At 32.5% G+C, this 22,125-nt stretch overlaps 1 protein-coding gene across 42 annotated transcripts; it reads left to right on the top strand.

Annotated features, from left to right (window-relative positions):
- Nucleotides 1–6,564: 6,564 nt before the first annotated feature.
- LOC112706997 (uncharacterized) lies at nucleotides 6,565–12,120 on the top strand. Of its 42 annotated transcripts, none has more exons than XM_072201076.1 (9): nucleotides 6,584–9,125; nucleotides 9,314–9,400; nucleotides 9,526–9,669; nucleotides 9,779–10,140; nucleotides 10,314–10,581; nucleotides 10,670–10,870; nucleotides 11,033–11,082; nucleotides 11,276–11,397; nucleotides 11,628–12,120. In XM_072201076.1, exons 3-4 carry the CDS (start codon nucleotides 9,610–9,612, stop codon nucleotides 10,079–10,081), a joined length of 363 nt encoding a protein of 120 aa, XP_072057177.1. In that variant the 5' UTR covers nucleotides 6,584–9,125; nucleotides 9,314–9,400; nucleotides 9,526–9,609; the 3' UTR covers nucleotides 10,082–10,140; nucleotides 10,314–10,581; nucleotides 10,670–10,870; nucleotides 11,033–11,082; nucleotides 11,276–11,397; nucleotides 11,628–12,120. The 42 variants fall into 42 exon arrangements, with proteins under 42 accessions (XP_072057167.1, XP_072057177.1, XP_072057174.1 ...); XM_072201087.1 differs by lacking the exon at nucleotides 9,314–9,400 and having other exon boundaries at nucleotides 6,696–7,105; nucleotides 11,276–11,369; nucleotides 11,628–11,803; nucleotides 11,904–12,120; XM_072201099.1 differs by lacking the exon at nucleotides 9,314–9,400 and having other exon boundaries at nucleotides 6,714–7,105; nucleotides 10,431–10,581; nucleotides 11,628–11,803; nucleotides 11,904–12,120.
- Nucleotides 12,121–22,125: the final 10,005 nt, after the last annotated feature.

The following is a 22,125-nucleotide window of genomic DNA, read 5'->3' as shown; positions in this document are numbered from 1 at the left end:
CGAAGAGGTCGCCATTTGCCCTTATAACTTCCATAAGGGGCCTTTGAGTTCATGGGGCAAATTTTTGTTTATGAAGGTGAACTGTTCTGCTGACTTCCCTATTTGGAACTTCTCCATGTCCCCTTCTGGCTCTGGTCTTGGCTTGTCTTCCACCTTCACATCTAGATCGGCCAAGAACACACCGGCCGCCTTCTTGGATTCCTTCCTTAGGGAGAGACTGGCATTGTCGCAGGCGACCGCCACTTCGAAGTCTCCCCTAACGGAGCTAACCGTTCCTTTGTCTGTCACGAACTTCATTATTAGGAATCTGGTGCATATCACAACTAAACATTCGTTGATGGTTTTTCTTCCTAAAATGATGTTGTAGGCCGTGGAGTCTCTGAGGACTACGAAGTCCACCATTACCGACCTCCTAACGTCACCAGCTCAAAGGCAGATTGGGAGTGAAATCGTCCCGTCGGACTTTATGTAGTTGTCGCCTAGCCTCATGACACCGTGTTGGTGAGTCTTAAGGTTGGACTCCCTAACTCCCATGGCGTCAAACACGTTCCCGAATAGGATGTTGGAGTCAATTCAAGTATCGACGAGAATTCGCCTGACCAACCAGGTCCCAACCATTGCCCTGATCACCATGGGAGGGTTCTCAGGGAGGTCGTGAAACCACTGGTCTTATGGGCCAAAGGATATCATGGGAGGTCCTCCGTTTAGGGTGGTGGGACCTCCCGTCAAAATAGAGAGGATCCGGGTATCCTTCTTTGCTGCTGACTTAGACTTTGGGGAGGGGAGGGTATCGCGTCCGATCACGACGTTAACCACAAAGGTCGAGGGGTTGTCAGTGGTCCCTGCGGGTTCTTGTCTCACTTTGACGGTCCTGCTTCGATCTTCTTCTGAGCGTTCTCGTTCTCGTCTTCTTGGCTCTTGGATAAGTCGGGAGAACTCATTCAGCTTTCTTTCCCGGATGGCCTGTTCTAAGGCGTCTTTGAGGTCGAAACAGTCTTGGGTCTTGTGCCCGAAACCATTGTGATAGTCGCAGTAGAGGCTTTTGTTGTCTCTCGTTCTCTCTTTCAACGGCCTGGGTCTGGATAAGATTCCCTTGTCCGCGATTTGCTGGTAAACTTCCACTATGGGCGCCGTGAGTGGCGTGTAATTTGTGAACTTTCCTACCCGTTGAGGTTGTTTATGCTGTTTGGCTGGGGTTCCGTTCTTGGGGGCCTCCTTGAATCTATCCACCTGGGTGACCTACCGAGCGGAAGGGTTAGGGAGCTGCCGCTTATTGGCTGCTACAACCTGACTAACTTCCTCATCATTGATGTATTCTTTGGCCACACTTTGAATTTCCTGCATAGTCCACACATGCTTAGTTGTGAGGTGCTTCCTAAAGTCCTCGTTTAGCAGGCTGTTTGTTAGGCAAAGACTAGTGACCGAGTCCGTGAGGCCGTCAATTTCCAAGCATTCGTCATTGAACCTGTCCAGAAACTTTCTGGTCGGTTCCCCGGATTTCTGGGTGACCCCTAGCAAGTTAATCGGGTGTTTTGCCTTCGCCATACGTGTCGTGAACCGAGCCAGAAAGCTTTGGGAGGTGTTCGCGAAGGTCATAATGGACCTTTGTGGGAGGGCGTTGAACCATCGGATCGCTAGGCCGGCCAGTGTCACAGGGAATGCTCGGCATCTGACCGCGTCACCTACTCCTTCCAAGTTCATTCCTGCTTCAAAAGCTGTTAGGTGCTCCTGGGGATCCTTGGTCCCGTCGTACCTCATGTCTGTTGGCTTGTCGAAATTCTTCGGAAGCCGGACCTTGAGGATTGAGGGGTGGAAGTGGGTGGCCCCCATGATTATGGGTTCTTGTTGTTTCTTGGCTTTCCCTGTTTGGGATTCCCCGTAGCCCTCGGACCTGCCTTGGTGAGGTCGAGAGGTCGCCTGCGTGTGTGCCTTGTCGCGCTTTATTGGACTCCTTTCTCGGCTCTCTAGTCTTCGGTAAGGAGAGCGGGTGCAGGTGCGAGATCGGCTGGCGTTGCCGCGGGAGTGGCTGACGTCTCCGTGGGATCGGCTCCTCACTGCCAGCTCTCGTTCTAGGTTTTGTACTCTGTGTCTGAGTTCCTGCATGATCTTGGCGCTATCGGCTCCTGTCCCTCTGAAGGGACGCCTTTCGGGGGTTTTGGTGTAAATCTGTTGGTCAGGCTGAACAAAGGAACGTGGGCGTTCGGCAGTACGAGCCGTCGAACTCGCCCTACTCAGGCGAGTCCCTCCTTCTTCGCGAAGCTCCTCCGACATGGGAAGTCCCTCCATGTTTACAGGGTCCCCACAGACGGCGCCAATGTTCGTTACCTGATGATCTCGGGTACTCGACGGGTCAGGTGGTGATGAGTAGGGGAGCGGGTGAGACCCTAAATTGACGTGGAGTGAAGACAAAGATGCGAACTGGTGACGCCAGAGGCGGTGTGAAGCGTGGGTGGTGGCCACCTGTAAGGACACTCCGACGATCAAGTCAGAGTCCGTACGATGTGGTAGCCGAATTAGGTAAGAATGTTACGTACCTTGGAGGGAGAGCTGACCTCTCCCCTTTTATACTGTGCGGGGCAGGCCCAGAGAATGACCTAGCCCACTGCCCAAGAAGCTTCCATGAGTTGTCGTAATCCACATAGGAAGGACAGGTCGTTCCGGATCCCGGGTCGGGGCTTCGGGTCATGATCCGAAGGTACTGGTCCGACCGGTATCCTGGGTCATACAGATGGTAAGTCGGGTATGCCCTAGGTCGGGCATTCTAAGACCCGACCCGTCGGACTCTTTTTTGTGAGGGGTGCCTTGGACCTGGGTCAGGAGTGGTGCCCCGATCCAACGGCTAGTGGGTTGGACTCGGCGGTCCGTAACAGTTCTAAATAGTATTTGAAATTCTTAACTCATTTTAATTAAGTCTGTCATTTTTTAAAATAGCTAAATATATCACTCAATCTTAAATCGTAAATTATTGTTAGTTCAAATGTCATCAGTCATTTTAATGTTATTTATGTGTACAATTAAATACCAATTTTGACAATTTACTAAACGACATTATTCAGGTCTAATATCCAATTATAATAAAATCACGCCGTTTCAAACTAAGTTTCTCTCTTCTTCGAATAACAAATCCCAAATGGTCCCTCCATTAACCTTACTTGGCCAACAACCTCCAAGTGTATCCAACAGTAAAAATTGAATGTTTGTGGTCTTTGATGACGAATAGCGTAGAAGTGAAGATGCCTCCACCAACACCAGCACTGACAACAACATCGAAGTAATCGACGATTGTGATGTTGGGGTCTTTAGACTTCTTGAGAGAATTTTTAAGATAGGCTAAGGCTTTACCGACAATGATCTTGCGCATGGCACCGCCACTGTCGATTGAAAGGATGCATATCTTGCCATTCTAGTTCTTGAGAAAAGATATGATGTCAAGAGTAGCGAGGATTGGCGGTTGAGGAAGTTCCGATTTGAAATCAATGGAGATGGGTATGTGCTAGAGGAACCAGTGCTTCTATCTGTCGTACCCAAATAGAAACTTGCTGCATTTTCATCTCAGTACTTGAATCCATTTTTCTCTCACAAACTCTTCTTCTGATTCACGTACAAAATTCACCTCTACAATATAATATTATATTTTATTAGTGAAATATTTACAAGAAAAAATTGAAAAGCAAATTTGAGCCTCTTCTAACTACTAATCATTCTATGGTGATGATGGCTGGTACTACATATACATATATTAACTCTAGTATTTATTTTGAAACAAATTAATTAAACATGATAAAAAATTATCACAACTCTTTGATTAACTGCTTTTCAAAATTGGAAAAACTAATTGTTACTGAAGTTTTTAAAAAGAGCCAACAAATAACCAACTAACAGTAAAAAGCACTGAACGAAACCATAAAATTCCAAATTACCTCTGCCAAATATTGGTATTGCAACCGTGGTTTTAAAAAATGACAATTGAAGGAGTAAGTGTAGGAACATTTAAAAGTTTTGATAAAGTTTGTTCTAACACTTAGATTTAAAATATTTATAATTATTCATATTTAAATTTGCTTGACTTTTATATCAGCGTGTAGTTAACTTGGCACTTAACTATGTACACATTAGTGACGTAAAAATATATGATAACTTTTGAATTAATTATAGGAATTCAGCATTTTAAAAATGAGAGATTTATTTAGTCATTTTAAAAAATAAAAAACTAATTTAAAATGAGTTAGAAATTTTAAGAATAATTTTAGACATTACCTCGTTAATTATTATGTACACTATTTTTATATTATTACAAATTATTATGTATTGAAAGTTTAATTACAATGTGTTGATAATATAAATGAACCAAGCAATTTTTTTTTTTGGGAAAACTCTTAATTAAGATAACATAAAGACGAGTGTAATATTTTTCCTAATGAAATATTGTTCATGATTAAACACTTGCGATTCTTAATTAATTTTTTACACTGAAAATTGCATAATAATAATAATAATTTGATTCATATATAAAATTTAACATTGCATAAATTAAAAAAATTATTCACTATAATTCTCTAAAAGTTATATTTAAAATTTTAAATTTTACACTCACGATAAGAAATATGTTGAATATCGTCAGATTTAGAAATGAACATTACCAATGGATTTAGTGGAGATTTTTCGACGGTTACGAGTGAAAATTCACCCCTCAACTAAGTTACCGTCGGATTTAAAATTTCGCCACTAAATTCGACAGTAAATAGAAGCGCAAAAATTAATTTTATTAGCGCCGAATTTACCGTCAGATTTTCCGTCGAAAAATTTCGACGTTAACAGAATTTAGTGAAACGCATCGTTTAGGCAACGACGAATATTTTATCGTCATATTTTTCCATCGGTAAATCCGACGGTAAATTTGGGATAAAATTCAAACGCGAAACCCCTCTCTCTCTCTCTCTCTCTCTCTCTCTCTCTCTCTCTCTCTCTCTCTCTCTCTCTCTCTCTCTCTCTCTCTCTCTCTCTCTCTCTCTCTCTCTGATCCATTAAAGAAGGTTGTGCCGCCACCACCTGGAACTACCGTCGCTATCAGTTCGCCACATTGTCGTTGAAGATCAGCACGTTGTCATCACTGTCGCTGGAATCTTTGAGCCTCCGCCGTGCCACCATTGTTGGTGTCTTTTGCCGTCGATTGGAGGTCGTCGCCTTGCATTGTCACTATTACCGTGGCTGAGGTCCATCGCGCTAAGGTAAGGTTGTTGTCCATTTTTTCTTTTGGTTGTTTGTTATGTTACTAAACCCTAACTGCACCACTATAGGTTTCACTATTGCCTTCTGTCACCACCATGCTTTCACCATTTTACAGCCACCACCAGAGGTAAATTTTCTATAGTTTTTATATTTTTTTCATATTTTTTTGTTTATTTAGGATTTTGTTAGGTATTTTATTAAATTATTGATTAATTTTTTTAATAAAGTGTGTGATTAGAGTTTGTTATATTAATTTAGTGTACTTAGAAATTAAATAATATTAGGTTAGGTAGGGTATAATTTAGCTAGGGAATTCGTCTATAGACAGTAGGTTTATGATGCAAAACTTCCAATTAGGTTTGTAAGTTGCTGAAATTGTATAATCATAAATAGATATACCATTTGAGAGACATACACAAGCATGTTAGTGGTTTACCTTGAATCTTAAATAGATATACCATTTTTATAATTATTTTTTTAATATTTTATTATCTAGATAGTTTTAACTATGCAATTTACTTAGTTACCGTGAAGTATCTTGTTTTTCATATCGAACCTTATGTAAGTTCATCTTTTCTGAATTTAGAGTATATATTTATAGTGCTACTTTTTTTCATACACGAGTAATTATTATTTTTCTTCTTTGTTCTTAAACTTTGATGTGTAAACTTATTTGTAAATTTTTAACGAAAACTTATAGACAAATTATTATGGGAAGTTGTTAAATTTTGAATTGTTTTAGTTTAAAAATTATTAAATTTAAACATTTAAAATTATATATTGAATTTTTAAATAATTTTTTAAAAAAAATAAAATTTAAGATTATCGTCGAATTTACAGAGAGATAAATCTGACAGTAACAAGCTCTAAAATTTCTCCAATTGAGAGTTAATATCTGCCGCTAAGCCGGTATTTAGCGGCGAACGAAAAAACTGTCAATAAACAATTATCAATGAGGTTTATACCGTTGGATTTATTTCAACGATAATTCTGACGGTACTCATTGTTTTTCTTGTAGTGACTATAAACTCTAAATTTTACCTTCTAAACTCTAAACTCTAAATCATAAAATTATAAATTCTACTCTCTAAATTTATAAAATTTAAAACGTAAATTCTAAATTTTAAATTTTAAATTTGTGTCATTAATATAAAATATAATAAATTAATATTTTATATTTTTTAATTAATAAAGAGTATAATATTCTTTACTTGATAAGGACCATTTTAGGATGAATTAGGCATTTATTCCTTTCTTGTTTTGATTAAAAAACAATATAAAATTAGCCATTAATATCATTTACTTTATCTACACCCATAGTTATAAGAATCGAACCGGATTAGTCGGTTCGATTGAAAAATCGATGAAGTAGATCTCTAGCCGATTCGGTTGATTAATATGACTGGATAAAGAACATAATCGGAGAGAATCAAATTGAACCATCCAGTTCTGATAAAATCCAGAGAATCGACAGTTTTTTTTTCATTCGGCCAGTTCGAAAGTTTTTTTTTTTTTAATTTACTTACCAAAACGATGTCATTTTAGTTTTTCAAAAAAAAAAAAAAACCCTCGAACCTTACCCAATACCCCATCCCTGTTCCCCAACCCTAATCTCCTAAACAACGGCTAACCCTCCCCCCTCACCTCACCTCACGTCCTCACCTCACCTCACCTCATTGTGTCACTCACCGCCACACCGCCGCTCGTCGGTCTGTGTCGTCTTCTTCGTTTCACCTCACCTCACCTAACCGCGATACCTATTCGTCGCTTCTCCTTGTTTCGCTTCATCGTCGCCATCGTCGTGCTGTCTCCGTCATCTGCTCTCTCGGACAGGTTGGCGGTCTCTGTCGTCTTCGTTATTTGTTCTGTCAAACAGGTTGGTGCTCTTCTTTTAATGCTCTTGTTATGTTCTGTTTGGTTGTAAACTATGAAGTTGTTCTGTTCTTCTAATGCTTTGTCAGACAGATTTTTCTTCTATTGCTCTTCTTCTGTTCTAATACTCTTATTCTGTTCTAATGCTCTTGTTCTGTTCTAATGCTCTTGTGCTGTTTTGTTCTATTTGATGCTTGAATCTGCTTGTTGAAAATTGAAATTATGAATATGTTTTGTTCAGTGTGGTGTTGGAATCTGCTTGTTGAAAATTGAAATTATGAAAATGTTTTGTTTGATGTTTGTTTTGCTTGAATATGTTTGTTGAAATTATGAATTTTTGTATGAATCTGCTTGTTGAAATAGGTGATGTTGAATAGGAAATTTAAGGTTGTTGAATTTGTTTGAAGTTGTTTATTGAAATTTTTTGTTTATTTTGTTTGAATCTGCTTGTTGAAATTATGAATCTGTTTAGTATGAATCTGCTTGTAAAAATAGGTGATATTGAAGTAATCTGTTTAATATAAATCTGCTTATTCTGTGAATTTAAGGTTGTTGAATAGGGAATAGGAAATTTAGGGTTGCTGTTGTTTTATACTTTTATTACTCTATATTGTTTTAGAATTTGAAACTTGGTTATTTTTAAAATGTTGGTGAAGAACTTTTTGAATTTTTTAAGTTTATGACTATTTTATATTTTTTATTTACGCGATATCGATTTTATCGGTTCAACCATTAATTTATCAATTAAATCAATAAACTAATAATCTGACTAATTTTATCACCGATTCCGTTCTTACAACTATGTCTACACTACCTAAATATTTATAATTAAATTATTAAAATATACAAGTAAGTTGGAATTAAATAAGTAATAAGATTATCAAAATAACAGAATCTGATAGATCAAATTGTTAAAATGTGAATTAACTTTGAGATTTTAAATTAGTTAAACTAAGAAAATGGCCAAACTCACGAGTTTTTGTAGGATAGGACTGGCCACTAGCTTGTCTAGCGGACTGTTTCATGAATGCTATAAAAAAATTTAAATTTGATATATTGTTAGTGTAAAATAATTTTATACGTGTATTTAATGATGTAATTTTATATCAACAAAAATAATTGTCTTTAACGTTGACCGCATGAATAATTATTTAAAAAAATAAATGTGATTGTGCGACTGTATAAAATATTTTAAATTATCAGTACATTAAAATTAAACTCTTTAAAAATATATATACAACATTTAAAAATTAAATACACTACTAGAAAATAGTTATTACAGACGGATATTTCCGACGGATTTTATCCCACGGAAATATAGACAGAATTTTAGAGGGATTTTTTTGTTGGAAAATAAAAAAAATGAATTAGCATAAATTACAGACAGAAAACAAAATCCGTCGATAATTCTGTCGGTAAAATTAATTTTTTTCAAAAGAAATGATTACAGACGGAAAATTCGTCTGTAATTAAATAAACAAAATACTGTATTTTAGTAAATTATTACAGACAGAAAAATTCGACTGTAATTAAAAAATTTCCGTCTGAAAACATGGAGCTAACCCTAACTTACACCCTAGTCTCTCGAGCTTCATTCACCCTCCACACAAGTGAAGAACTTCTTCCTCTCTCCGTCCACGCTCTCTCACCGTCCACGAGCTTCTTTAACCGCTGCCGCCGCCGCTCGCGTCGCACAATCTCATCACTGACCTCAGCAACGGCCATTCGCTGGTTATCCTCATCCACCGGTTCAGGAATCACTGCACTCATCCTTCAGGGAAGATCTCTGCCCTGATGGTCACGGAGGTAGTCGCGTCGTTGTCGTTCTCACCGCTCTGGGCCCATCCGCCTCCTTCATGCACGGTGTCATCTCCCTCCAACTTTGCCGACGGCGATTCAACCCCTCCGCTGCTACTCCGCTGCCCTGGATGGCAACTTCCTCCTCAGATCGGCCCGAGCCGTTTCCTCCAAATGCGCCAAATGTAGATCCAGGTGTTCTTCTCTTGTGTGTTCTGGAATGAGAGGTAATTTTGATTGCAGTTTTTGGAATTGAATTTTGGAATCCTGCTCGAACTGAAATTGCTCTTGATTATACTGGTTGAAATTCAAAATTGAAAGCTAATTCTTCTTCTTCAGCCAAATCTATTGCTTCTTCTTCGTTTTCTGCATAAATAGACAAAGATGAATGCTGAATTATTGCTCGATCTGCCAGCTCTGTTGATTTTGTTTGTTGTTGAGGTTAAAATGTAAAATGAAATCTGATGAGTCTCCTTCTTCTCCTTTGATGTGAACTTCTTCTGTAAGTTTTGGATTCCTTGCTGATTCTGAAGCTTTTGATGTTGTAGACTCTAATTCTGCAATTTTATATTCTGAATCTGAATTCCAAAATTGGAGATATATGATTATTGAATTTTCTGCTGCTAGCTTTGCTGAATTGTTACTGAGTAGTGAAAATTCTGCATTTGATTTGGCCTGAATCTGGAAAATTGGAGGCTCCTGGAGTCGTTGATGATCGTTGATTTGGCTGTGGTTACTGTTCTAAGGTCGTATAATGAGACTGCATTTTTGGTTAGTCAAAATTATCCTGTCACCATCTTCAATTAAGCTCTGTCATATAAGCTCTGGCCCTGTTATTGTTTCTAGACTAGTATGATTTTCCCTTTAATTCATGAAACAGGTTCGGGAAGGACATGAATTTCAGTACCAAGATGAACTTGCCAAATTGGTGTCTCTAGAACGTTTCTTTAGGTTCGATGTGCCGGCTCAGACTTCAAGAGATACCGAAGAGACCTTGCTCAAAGTCACAAGGATACTTAGTGCTGTTAGGAAGCTGCCCTTAGCTAGAACTGAAAGTGCAACCGGTTCGGCTTCTGACTTGGATTCTATGCCTCTGGAATCAGATGTGTGTGGCACTCTACCATTGCAGCTGAATGATGAAAAGGAGAGGGAACTTGATTCTACTGAGGAATTCGCCGATTAGAGTGCCTTGCTAAGCCAATCTTGAAAGATATTGCCAGCCTTGTACAGAAGGGTAGCCAAGTAAGTTTCTATATTCTTCTGCCATTTATCTTCAAGTGAACAATCAATTTAATTAGAAGCCACAGCTGAATTTGATATCATGTCCCTCAAACTGAAGCTCACAAAGCTTTAAGTTTGCAAGTTCTGACAAATTAAATCTTTAACAATGACAAACGTGAGTGGATGAATGGCAGGGCAAAATGATTCTATTTAGCTGAGCTTTTGAAGACGAGCAGTGGAATAATGTTCATAGCCACTGAACTTAAAAACTGAGTTAACTAGAAGAAAGCTAAGGGACTTCTTTTATGAAGGAAGTGGGAGACTGAGAAGCAGCATTGAGTTTTTTGGCAGTAGAATGGACTTTACAGTTAGTGATTCCATTGTATTCAATGAAAATAATTTGATTGCTGAAGATATCTCTAAACTAGAAGATGCGTTTAAGCAGCTATTGTCATTTTTCAGGTTTGTATATTTTTAGCTTTATGTTGTTCATGTTGAGGCAAATATTCATTGCTTGTGTTGTAATCACTTGAAAGATTTTTTTTTTCAGTACCACCCCACTGCCTCAGAAGGACCGATTTCTGGCACCTAAAGGATGGGGCTTATCTGATTTTTCAAGTGGCAGGACAAAATATTTCAAAGGCGAGCTCATAGGTCTTATTTACGCAACTCAATACCTAAAAGTTCCTCTCATACTTCTCAACTCCATCTGCATCATTTTGAAATTTATTTCTGGATAATGCCTAGCAAGGTGAGATTTCAAGACGTGTTGTCTAAACATTTTGTTAATCTTGTGTATGTTAATATCTGGTGTTATGGAAATACCCTCAGCTTTCATACGTTAAATTTTCAAACAAAAAAGAACTCTACTTTTCTTAAACTGATGCTTGAGCCATTCTGACTGATATGCCAGTGCAACTCAAGGACATAAACTGGACGTAGTTGATTAGATTCTTAGTTCAGGTAATGAATGACTCTAGTCATCAAGTTATACTTTGTCATTTTCAAACTTGACTGATGTTTCAGTTCAACTCATGAACATGAAATGAATTATAAGTTGGTTAATTTTGAGTAGTTTGAACATTTGCTTGAAATAACTGCCTTCATAGAGATATCGCCTTCACTCTCTTCAATCCTCGCCCCCCTCTCTCTGTAGAATCAGAGGGCCCAGCTTGCTCCGTAATCATGTCTTGGCGCGTGCAGAAGATAAGGCCAGAGGTTCCTCCGCTTCTTCCCAGCAGCAGATCCTGGTTCTTATGGATACCCATTTATAGCAAAGTTTGTGAATTTGTATATTCGATACTGATTTGCATATTTTGAGTCAAGGGCACCTCAAAAACCAATGCAAGATTCAAAATTTCTGGAAAGTTTGTTGAATTTGAACCTAATGATATCAACTCCACTTAAAAATAAAAATAAAATATAAACCTCTGTATATGTGGCAAAGTTACATATCTGCTGCTTATAGCTTAGTGCTTAACTCATACTTCACGTATAAATATTTTCAGGACTTACCAACTGAATCTGAAACTGTGATCCCCTATGTTCACTCCATGAAACAAGCTCACAAGATTTTGAGGACAGTTATAAGCCCAAGACTGATTTGCTCAAAGCTGTTGCGGTATTTGCAGCAGCTGCAACTGGGGCAGTGGCAATTAACCATTCTTGGGTGGCTGCAAATCAGGTCTATCAATGTCCTCTTAGTTGAAATTCACTTGTGTATATTTCAACATGAAGTGTTTGCATTTGGGAATATGTTTACAAGTCTGTGACCATGACTGCAGGATCTTGCCATGGCATTACTATTTGTAATAGGATATGTAGGCATCATATTTGAGGAATCTCTAGCTTTCAACAAAAGTGGAGTAGGACTTAGTATAGTTGAACAATACATTGAGTTTATGTTTTGAATTATAGTTAATGTATCAACACACTTTGATGTATGGTTGTTACTTATTATTATAATTGATGATCAATATATTTTGTTTATGTTTTGAATTATATTGACTTACTTGTTTATAATACTTTTCTTTTAGTTTGATAATACGATGAATTTGTTTATATTTTGAAATATTATAAATATTTCATATATAAATTAGATAAAAATTTGTATTAAATTTATATTTATTTTGTATGAAAATAAGTTTATTTTGTAATTAGAAAAAGTAAAAAAAATTCTATTTTACCTTACAGACGGATTTACAGACGGATTTTTTGTCTGTAATCATGATTTTCCAAAGTTTAATTTACAGACAGAAAATTCGTCGGAAAACCTGTCTGTAAATTACAGACAGAAAATCTGTCGGAAAATTCGCCTGTAATTACAGACGGAAAATCCGTCTGAAAATCTACCTGTAATTACAGATAAAAAATTCGTCTGAAAATCCGTCTGTAATTACAGATGGAAAATCCATCTGTAAGTTTGTCGCCTTCAGGAAATGGAGGGAGAATTTACAGAGGGAAAATCCGTCGGTAAATCGTAAAAATCCGTCGGTAATTTTCTGACGGGAAAAAATCCGTCGGTAAATAATTTTCGACGGGGCTTTTACAGAGGGACAAAATCCGTTGGTAATTTCGTCGGTAACCAAAAATTCGTCTGTAATAAAGACTCAATCTGTCTGTATTTATCCATTTTCTAGTTGTGATATCTAAACATACCTCTTTTATTTTTTTATTATATATATATATATCCTCCAAATTATGTGACACATTTTAGATAATTTATTTTATTCTTTACAGTAATTTAAAAACGATATTCTAATAGACAATTTTATTAATATTGGGAATTTAAAAAATTATAAAAAGTTATATTATAATTTAAGTATTTTTTATTTGTGCTTGAATAATAACTAATATTTTATCTATTATTTTTATTAAATTAAGGGTTAAGTATTTTTTTTACCTTAATATTTAGAGTTAAAATTAAAATCGTCTTCAACCTTTTCTTATTAATATCATCATCGCTCAACGTTAAAAATCATTTTAAAATTATTCTTTTCACATAAAAATCACATAAAATTCTCTCTCTCTCTCTTTTTTGTCTCTACCATTTACTCTCCATCCTCAACACTCCTCCCACCTCTATCACACCTATGCCTTAGTCCTTTCTTCTTTTACTGTAAAAAAAATCATCACAAATCTAACTTTAACTATACCCAAAATCAATAACAACAATAAAAATAAAGAAAAAGTAAATCAATGAAAAAAGATACAGAAGAGAAAAAAAGAGAGAAGAAGGAGCAGAAATTTGGCTGAGATCCAAAAAATCTAGAAAATAACAAATTATTATTTGACCAAATTAACCGCAGATACACGATTTGGCCGTTGGCGGCGAGAATACCTCTCATGGCAAAAGTTGTTGGATCAATTACATCTTCTCCGCTTTCTCATACAACACCATACTTTAGTCGCCAAAATTCTTTTGTTTTTTTTCTCTATTGGCATCTTTAAGGGCAAAATCGTCTGAAAAATATTATTTATGGATAAAAGGATGATTTTATAATATTTTGTAACGTTAAAAATGATTTTAATAATAAAAAAAATGTCGAAAACAATTTTGATTTTGACCCAAAACCTTAAAGACAAATAAAGTATTTAACTCTTAAATTAATTTTAATTAATTTTATGATTTTCGAAAAAAGTTAGATTGATTAATCCGCAAATCCATTTTAGGTTAATGAATTACACTTATTGATTTTGTTTTCATCTTAGGTACTACAACACATTAAAAATTTTTTAGATGAGTTATAGCAAATAAAATTCCAACTTAAAATCTTTAAATAAAAAGAGACTTTAAGTTCAAACTAATTTCATCAGACTTTTAGTTGTATCGCACAGGAGCCACCGCCCACTTTTATATCCATAATAAGCAAAGTACTTAACTTTTTATTTTTGCAATATTAAAATATGCAACGCAAATTATTATTTTCATAATAAAATCATTTTTAAATTAATCGTGTGTTCAGTTTTTGAATTTATATATATATATATATATATATATATATATATATATATATATATATATATGTGAAAACTCAGGTGCAGTTGACTTCACGTGAAGTTAATAACTAGGAGTCGTTAGATGATTTGACTGATTTGACTAAATTTTCATCTAACGACTCTTAACTATCAATTTCACGTGAAGTCGACTGCACCTGAGTTTCACCATATATATATTCTTCTTACTTTATTAATGACAAAGTTTTAAACATGAATATTTTACTTAGAGATGTCCAAAAAATTCATATCAGCGACGAAAAAGCTAATAAAACCTGCAAAATTTTTATGAAGACAGAGACTCGTCCCACAAATAAATAAAGATAAGGTGGGGATTGAAGTACACAGGAACTCGCAGAATATTTACAAAACAAAATTTGTTTAAATACCGATTAAATTTTTAAAATGATTTTTTAAATTTATAATTTTTATCATTTTAGTCTCTCAAATTTAAAATGTCTAAACCATATTTTATAATAAATATTATGTTAAAGACACCTAAAAAAAACTCAATAAATTTAATTGCCCTAACCTGCACAGTTTCAAATTGCAATGTGTTCTTCTGCTTCCCTAACTTATAATCCTAACATAGCATATTGGATTTTTAATTGTTCTAAATATATGAATGAACACATCTACGATTTCTTTAGTTATTACAATGAATCAAAATTCCATAAGTTACCAACATTCCAATCTCCATCATCATCATGAGGGAAGTACTTGTCATCATCAACTTTGTACCACTTATGCACTGGCAAATATAGCCAGTGGAGTATTTTTAAGTATGTTAAGCAATTCATTGTCCACTTGTTGGTGCATGGAATTATTCAGTGCCTCCTTGTTATTGTTGCAACCTCCATTATCATTCTTCTCTGTATACAATATAACACACAATCATGAATTATCAATAATAATAATCAAACTCGTGAAAACATAATTAAGTTAGTTTAATTTCACCTGTTGAAATCAATTGATGAGAAGAGCTTTGAGTTGCAATAATGGTGGCTGTTTCTTCCTCTTTACTGGTTCCAATTGGTGGCAATGGTGGCTCTTCAATAATTTTCCTTTTATCAGCTAATTCTTCTTCCTCCTTACCAATAACAATGGGTGCATCCTTGTTTGACTTTCCCTTGGGACAAAGATCATTACCCTCCATCACCACATCATTCAATAAACCACCACTTTTACATTGAGGTAATGACCATGTTGATGATGCTCTATAACAAGGAGACATAGGGGTTAATGGCAATATAAAGCTTGCATTATTATTGGTGTAAGAAGAAGAAAAAGTTTGATTAGGTTGTTTCTTATTATGATTTTGTGGAGGATTTGCAGCAGAAATATTTGGCGGCGGTTCAACACTACTGAGATCATTTTTAGGGTAACATGAAGCTAAGACCGAATTAAATGACGATGATGAAGCTTATGAAGAACTTGTTGAAGCATTTGTGGAGGATCTTCTGCTAACCATTCTCTTGGGCGCTTCTTCATTCTTGTCTCACAAAAACACTTGATTTCATTGCCTGATCTTCCAGGAACCTAAAAACGAAAATCATATAAGAATATTGTAAACGAAATTGCTAAATTTACAATATAGAATTCAAACTTCTAATATTTATTTAGGTGGACGAATAAGTTGAATAATACTCGATTAACTCAAATTAATTATTAAAGATGTAAAATTGAGTGCATTTATAATGTAATAGTTTTAATATGTCAAACGTGTTTGCACATTGAAGTGCCAAAAAATGATTTGGCTGACCGGTGAGCATTTTTAATGTGAAACCATTAGATTATTGTAAGTTTTTTAATTTAACGGTAAAGATCTTTCTGAACCTAGTTTCATATGATTGGCTAATTAATATTTTATACAATTTTTGTGTCAATGTGTAACTTTATAAATATTACTTTTATGATGGTTATTGTTGTTAAATTTAAAATATTTTGTGGTATTATATAAAAAAATAAAAAATTAGATATTTTAATTAATTCAAAATTGATAAAAATTTTATTGAATAAAATATTTTTTATTGTATTATTTTGCAAATTATTAAACGCCGGAGTAGGAGCATCAAACCAAAGTGGAAGAGGATCGTACTTCAACTCCGATGAAAGCACAGCGTGTACACAGTTCTTCACCTCCGATGACTGCATCCCCAACGCCCGCAACCGCGACAGACGACAATACTTCAGGTGTGCAGCAACGCCTCAACAACAACCATGGCGCAGATGCCCCCGACGAGGAGGATTACGGTATGGTAGGGATGAGATTAGGAGGGAGATGCTGTCGCGTGTACACAGGGCAGATGCCTTCCTCCTCTTCGTCGTTCCTTTGACTTCCTCTTCTACCTCCGCTGTTGCAAGCGCACTGCGTCTTTCACTATCTTCACCGCCGGCGACGACTCCAAACCTCTCCACTGCATCTATTACTCACTCTTTCGTCGCGCCATCAACTCCTTCTCCTCTCTAATCGGCCATGGCGGCTTTGGCACCGTTTTCTCCGGCATCTTTCTTCTGGACTCAGTGAAACTTTGGACTCCACAACAACTTTATAGAGAGCGTGAGTTTCACAACAAGATCTTCTGGATTATTACAATTTACGATTTTTTATTTTTGGTTAAACAAAAGCGAAAAAATGAGGTTGGTTAGATTTATCAATTGGTCATTATTTGTTGGAGTTTTGAGAAAGATGAAACATTTTATAAAAAGAAAAAATAAATAATAAATAAATTTTACATTTTAAATTAATTCTATATTCGAGTCACCAACAAAAATTAATTATATATTCTAAACCAATTATTATGAGTTAAATAATTCAGTTCAATTTTCTTTTAAAATAAGATATTCTAAAAATTAGTAATATTTGGAATAATTTAATTAATTATAGTAAAATATATTAAAAATTAGTGATTTTGATACGTTAATTTTATTAATTATAGTTAAATAATATCAAAAATAATTTTATTAATTATAGTAAGATGTCATGTAAAATTAGTAATTTTTTAGAATAAATTTATAAATTATAGTAATATAATTTAGAAAATTAGTTCTTTTTTAATAATTTAATAAATTATAGTAATAGATCTGAGAAATTAGTAAATTTTTAAAGTAATTTTATTAATCATATTAATATGATATAAGAAATTAATAATTATGTTAAATTAATTTCATCAACTATAGTAATATGTAATGAAAAATTATTAATTATATAGAGTATTAATTATAGTAAGATACTATAAAAGCTAGTATAGATAGAGAGTATACAGAAAAAACAAAGAGTACACACAAAAATTCAAGAAGATAACATGAAAAAGAAGAAGTCTCATATTACACAAATAAAAATCTCATAAATCCTGAATCCTAAACTCTAAATTAATAATTTTTAGATTAATTTGATTAATATTATATATATATATATATATATATATATATATATATATAAAATTAGTAATTTTTTTATATTAATTTTACTAACTATAGTTAAATGATATGAAGAATAATTTTATTAATTATAATAAGATGTAATGTGAAATTAGTACTTTTTTAGATGATTTAAAAAATTAGTTATTTTTATAGTAATTTTATTAATTATAGTAATATAATCTTAGAAATTAAAATTTTTTTTAAAATAATCTTATTAATTATACTAATATAATATGAGAAATTAATTATTACGTTAAATTAATTTTATTAATTACAGTAATATGTCATGAAAATTTATTAATTATATAAAATATAAATTAAAATAATGATATAAAATTTAAAAAAATAACACTATAAAATTTTTAAATTAAAAAATAATAATTTAAAATTTGAAATGCATGTGCAAAACCAATACAAATAACCATATTCATATTATTTTACATATGAACTTTGTCTATTTTTAACTATAGAATATTTGTATTTTATTTAGTTTATAAAAATAAAAAAGTCAAAAAAAAAATGATCAATGAACTAGGCCTCAAATGACATAATTTTTTCATACTCACTTAAGAGATTGAAAAAAAAAATTAATAAAAATTTTAACGCCAAACTCCAATTCTAAAACCCCAAAACCCAAATCACGAGCTCCCAACTCGAAACTTCCAAATATATTTTGTTATAGTCAAACTAATATTTGAAAATTTTTATAAATATCCATATAATATTTTAATTTTATCAATTAAAATATTTTTAATATTTTCTAAAAATTATTTTGTTTTATTAAGAAAATCTAATAAAAGAAAGATAAAAAATAAAAATAAAATAAGAGTGATATTTGTATATATAAGATAAGAGTAATATTTAAATATATAAAATATATATTTTTTTAAGGTAAGATATTATGAGAAATTAATAATATTTTGAGTAACTTAATTAATTATAGCAATATATATGTTGAAAATTAGTGATTTTGTTACGTTAATTTTATTAATTATAGTTAAATGATATCGAGAATAATTTTATTAATTATAGTAAGATGTCATGTGAAATTAGTAATTTTTTAGAATAATTTTATGTAGTATAATAATATAATATAGGAAATTAGTTATTTTTTAATAATTTTATTAATTAAAGTAATATGATTCGAGAAATTAGTAAATTTTTAAAATAATGTTATTAATTATATTAATATGATATGAAAAATTAACAATTTTGTTAAATTAGTTTTATTAACTATAGTAATATGTTACGAAAAATTATTAATTATACAGAGTATTAATTATAGTAAGATACTGTAGAAGTTAGTATAGATAGAGAGTATATAAAGAGTACAGAGAGTACACATAAAAAAATTCAAAAAAATAATATGAAGAAGAAGATGTCTCATATTACACACAGATAAATATCTTATAAACCCTGAATCTTAAACTCTAAATTAGTAATTTTTAGAGTAATTTGATTAATTATATATATATATTAAAAATTAATAATTTTGTTATATTAATTTTATTAACTATAGTTAAATGATATGGAGAATAATTTTATTAATCTTAATAAGATAGTTATATAAAATTAATAATTTTTTAGAATAATTTTATAGGTTTTAGTAATATAATTTAGGAAATTAGTTATTTCTTTAGTAATTTTATTAATTATAATAATATAATCTAAGAAATTAAATTTTTTTTAAAATAATCTTATTAATTATGTTAATACGATATGAGAAATTAATTATTATGTTAAATTAATTTTATTAATTATAGTAATATGTCATAAAAAATTATTAATTATATAGAATATGAAATTAGTATTTTTTAAATTAATTTTATTAAATAATTGATAGGTATTATTATTGACTTGTGAAATAAATCGAAAATAAAAAGAAAATATATGTAGAAAGTTCTAACGTTCAAATAATAAGATGGAATATATCGAGGATAAGAAGAAGAAAAGAAAACCTAAACCCTAAATTTTAAACTCTAAATTTTAAATTAGTAATTTATAAAGTAACTTAATTTATTTTAGTAATGTATATATATTGAACATTAGTGATTTGTTACGTTAATTTTATTAATTATAGTTAAATGATATAGAGAATAATTTTATTCATTATATAATAAGATGTTATGTGAAATTAGTAATTTTTTAAAATAACTTTATAGGTTATAGTAATATGATTTAGGAAATTAGTTATCTTTTTAGTAGTTTTATTAACTATAATAATATAATATGAGAAATTATTATAATTTTAAAGTAATTTTATTAATCATAATAATATGATATGAAAAATTAATAATTGTTAGATTAATTTTATTAATTATAGTAATATGTCATAAAAATTTATTAATTATTTAGAGTATAGTAATATGCTATAAAAAATAGTATTTTTTAGATTAATTTTATTAAATTAATTACTTATATTTCTGGGAATTTTATTAATTATAGTAATACAATCTAAAAAATTTTAAAGTAATTTTATTAATTATAATAATATGTTATGAAAAATTAGTAATTGCTAAAATAATTTTATTAACTATAATTAATTAATTGTTCAAAAACACCGAAACTTGTTTTAGACTTTGACAGAATATTCGAAAACGCAGTTGAAAGAGAAACAGAAGCAGTAGCCATGGCGGATCAGCCAAAAAGAACGGTGCAGAATATTCTAGAACAAAAAATTTTTAAATGAGTTTTCGTTGGTGGTAAAGGTAGTGTTGGCTAAACCACATGCAACTCAATACTCTCGATTCTTTTCGCCAATGTTCATAATTTTCACCAACCCAGCTCACAATTTCCTTCTCAACTGCGATTCACAAAGATTCCAACTTTAGTCAATGACTTTACCAATCTCTATACTATAGAAGTGGATCCAACTGTTGAACATAAGAATGTGGACACTTCTAAAGGGATGGATGGTATGAGTCACTGCAATTTTCGACGGAGTGTGACAGTGAATTGCGTGCCAGAGAAGACAGGGCCGAAACTATCATGACTGAGTGGGGAAGAGAAAGAGTTGGTTGGTAGTGAAAAAGAGTATCGGAGAGGCAGTGTGGAGGATTGAGTGGTTGTTGGCGGTGGAGACAATGGAAGGGGGGTGCGCAAGGAGGGTGCGCTTGCGACCGCAAAGAAAGGAGAGAAAGAGAACTTGCAGGAGATTAGCAGCTTTTAACAACTAAGTGAAATACTAAAATATATTCATTTAAAAAAATTAAAAAAGTTACCCCTCTATTTTATGTGTAATTAGAAAAAAAGACCGCATAAAAATAAATATTTTAATTTTAATACTTTATAGCTGACTGGTGTGCCAAAGAGTATTTTGGCGTTTTGGTGTGCAAACTTCTCCTACACACTGAATCCGTGCCCGTGAAAGTGTGGTGGTCTGAATCAAAGTGGTACAAGGTTGGATGAGATAAGGAAAAGAAAAAAATAAATAAAAATACTAATTTGAGGTTATTAATTCAGACGAAATACTAAAATTAAATTTTGGAATGAAAAAATAAATTCGATGCGTGACGTTCATTAAAAGGAAAAAAATAAAAATATATTTTTTTAATAAAAATAAAGATTCACCGACAATTATTTTTATATAAAAGGATGAATAACTGATAAATGTTAAATAATAATTTAATATATTTAACTAAATTATTATTTAATAATTTTTAAATATTAATTTTATATAAAATTTACTGAATTTTCAGCTTTAATAAACTAGAGCTTGCTGTTTTGATATATTGTGTGATTGTTCTTAGAACATCTATAGAACAAAATAAAATTGGAGCCAGGAAGCATACAATGCAATATATATAAATAAAAAAACCCTTAATTAGAATTTCCCTTCTAATTGTCTCTATATTTTTAGGGGGTTTAGAGAAATAAAGAATGAAGAAAATTTAACTATCATTAGAAGCAGAGTAAAAAAAAATCACTCTAAATTATATGAGTCTTTCTGTATGTAATCAAACGTTTTTATTGTCAAATTTGAGTTAACTATTTTAGTTGTAAATAAACGTGACTACAATCATTATAGAAAATGATTCAATTATACACATAGTCTTCACTCTTCAATCTTACTTGGTGTTGTATATATCCCTGATTATGGTCATAATTTACAATTGCTAGAATATAATAAATCTTGAGATTGAAACATTAGAAAAGAGTTTCCAAGATGATTACAGCAAATCAATCAAATTTCAAAAAAAGTGATCCAACTAATAAAAAATTACAGCAAATCAATCAAACAGGCATTATATAGCGTACCTTGGTAGCTATTAGAGCCCATTTGTTTCCAAACTGAGCGTGGAGATCAACGATGAGTTTCTCCTCTTCTTCAGAGAGAGGACCCTTCTTCAAGTCAGGCCTTAGATGTTCGAGCCATCTACGCTTACAACTTCTGTCACTTCTCCTCAACTCAGAATTCCTTTGGACAAAATTCCAATTACGTTCGCCCCACTTCTTTACGTACTCGATAAGCATGGCCTCCTCTGTCGGCGACTCGGCGTCCAAGGCCGCTTTCTCAAATCTTCTCTCTGTTGGATGATAAGGCTATACAGTTAATATAGCTAATTAGTTCTATCTTTAAAATTAGTA

Source organism: Arachis hypogaea, chromosome 8 (assembly GCF_003086295.3).
Source record: "Arachis hypogaea cultivar Tifrunner chromosome 8, arahy.Tifrunner.gnm2.J5K5, whole genome shotgun sequence".
Taxonomy (NCBI): Eukaryota; Viridiplantae; Streptophyta; class Magnoliopsida; order Fabales; family Fabaceae; genus Arachis; species Arachis hypogaea.
The sequence above is the reverse complement of the archived record's forward strand: the minus strand, read 5'-3'. Positions and strand labels throughout refer to the sequence as shown.

Excerpts from the sequence above, each read along its gene's own strand:
- LOC112706997 (XM_072201066.1), top strand. The coding sequence starts at position 9,610 with ATGATCGTTGATTTGGCTGTGGTTACTGTTCTAAGGTCGTATAATGAG. Across the intron at positions 9,670-9,778 it reads ATAATGAGACTGCATTTTTG|GTTCGGGAAGGACATGAATT; the intron begins GTTAGTCAAAAT and ends TTCATGAAACAG.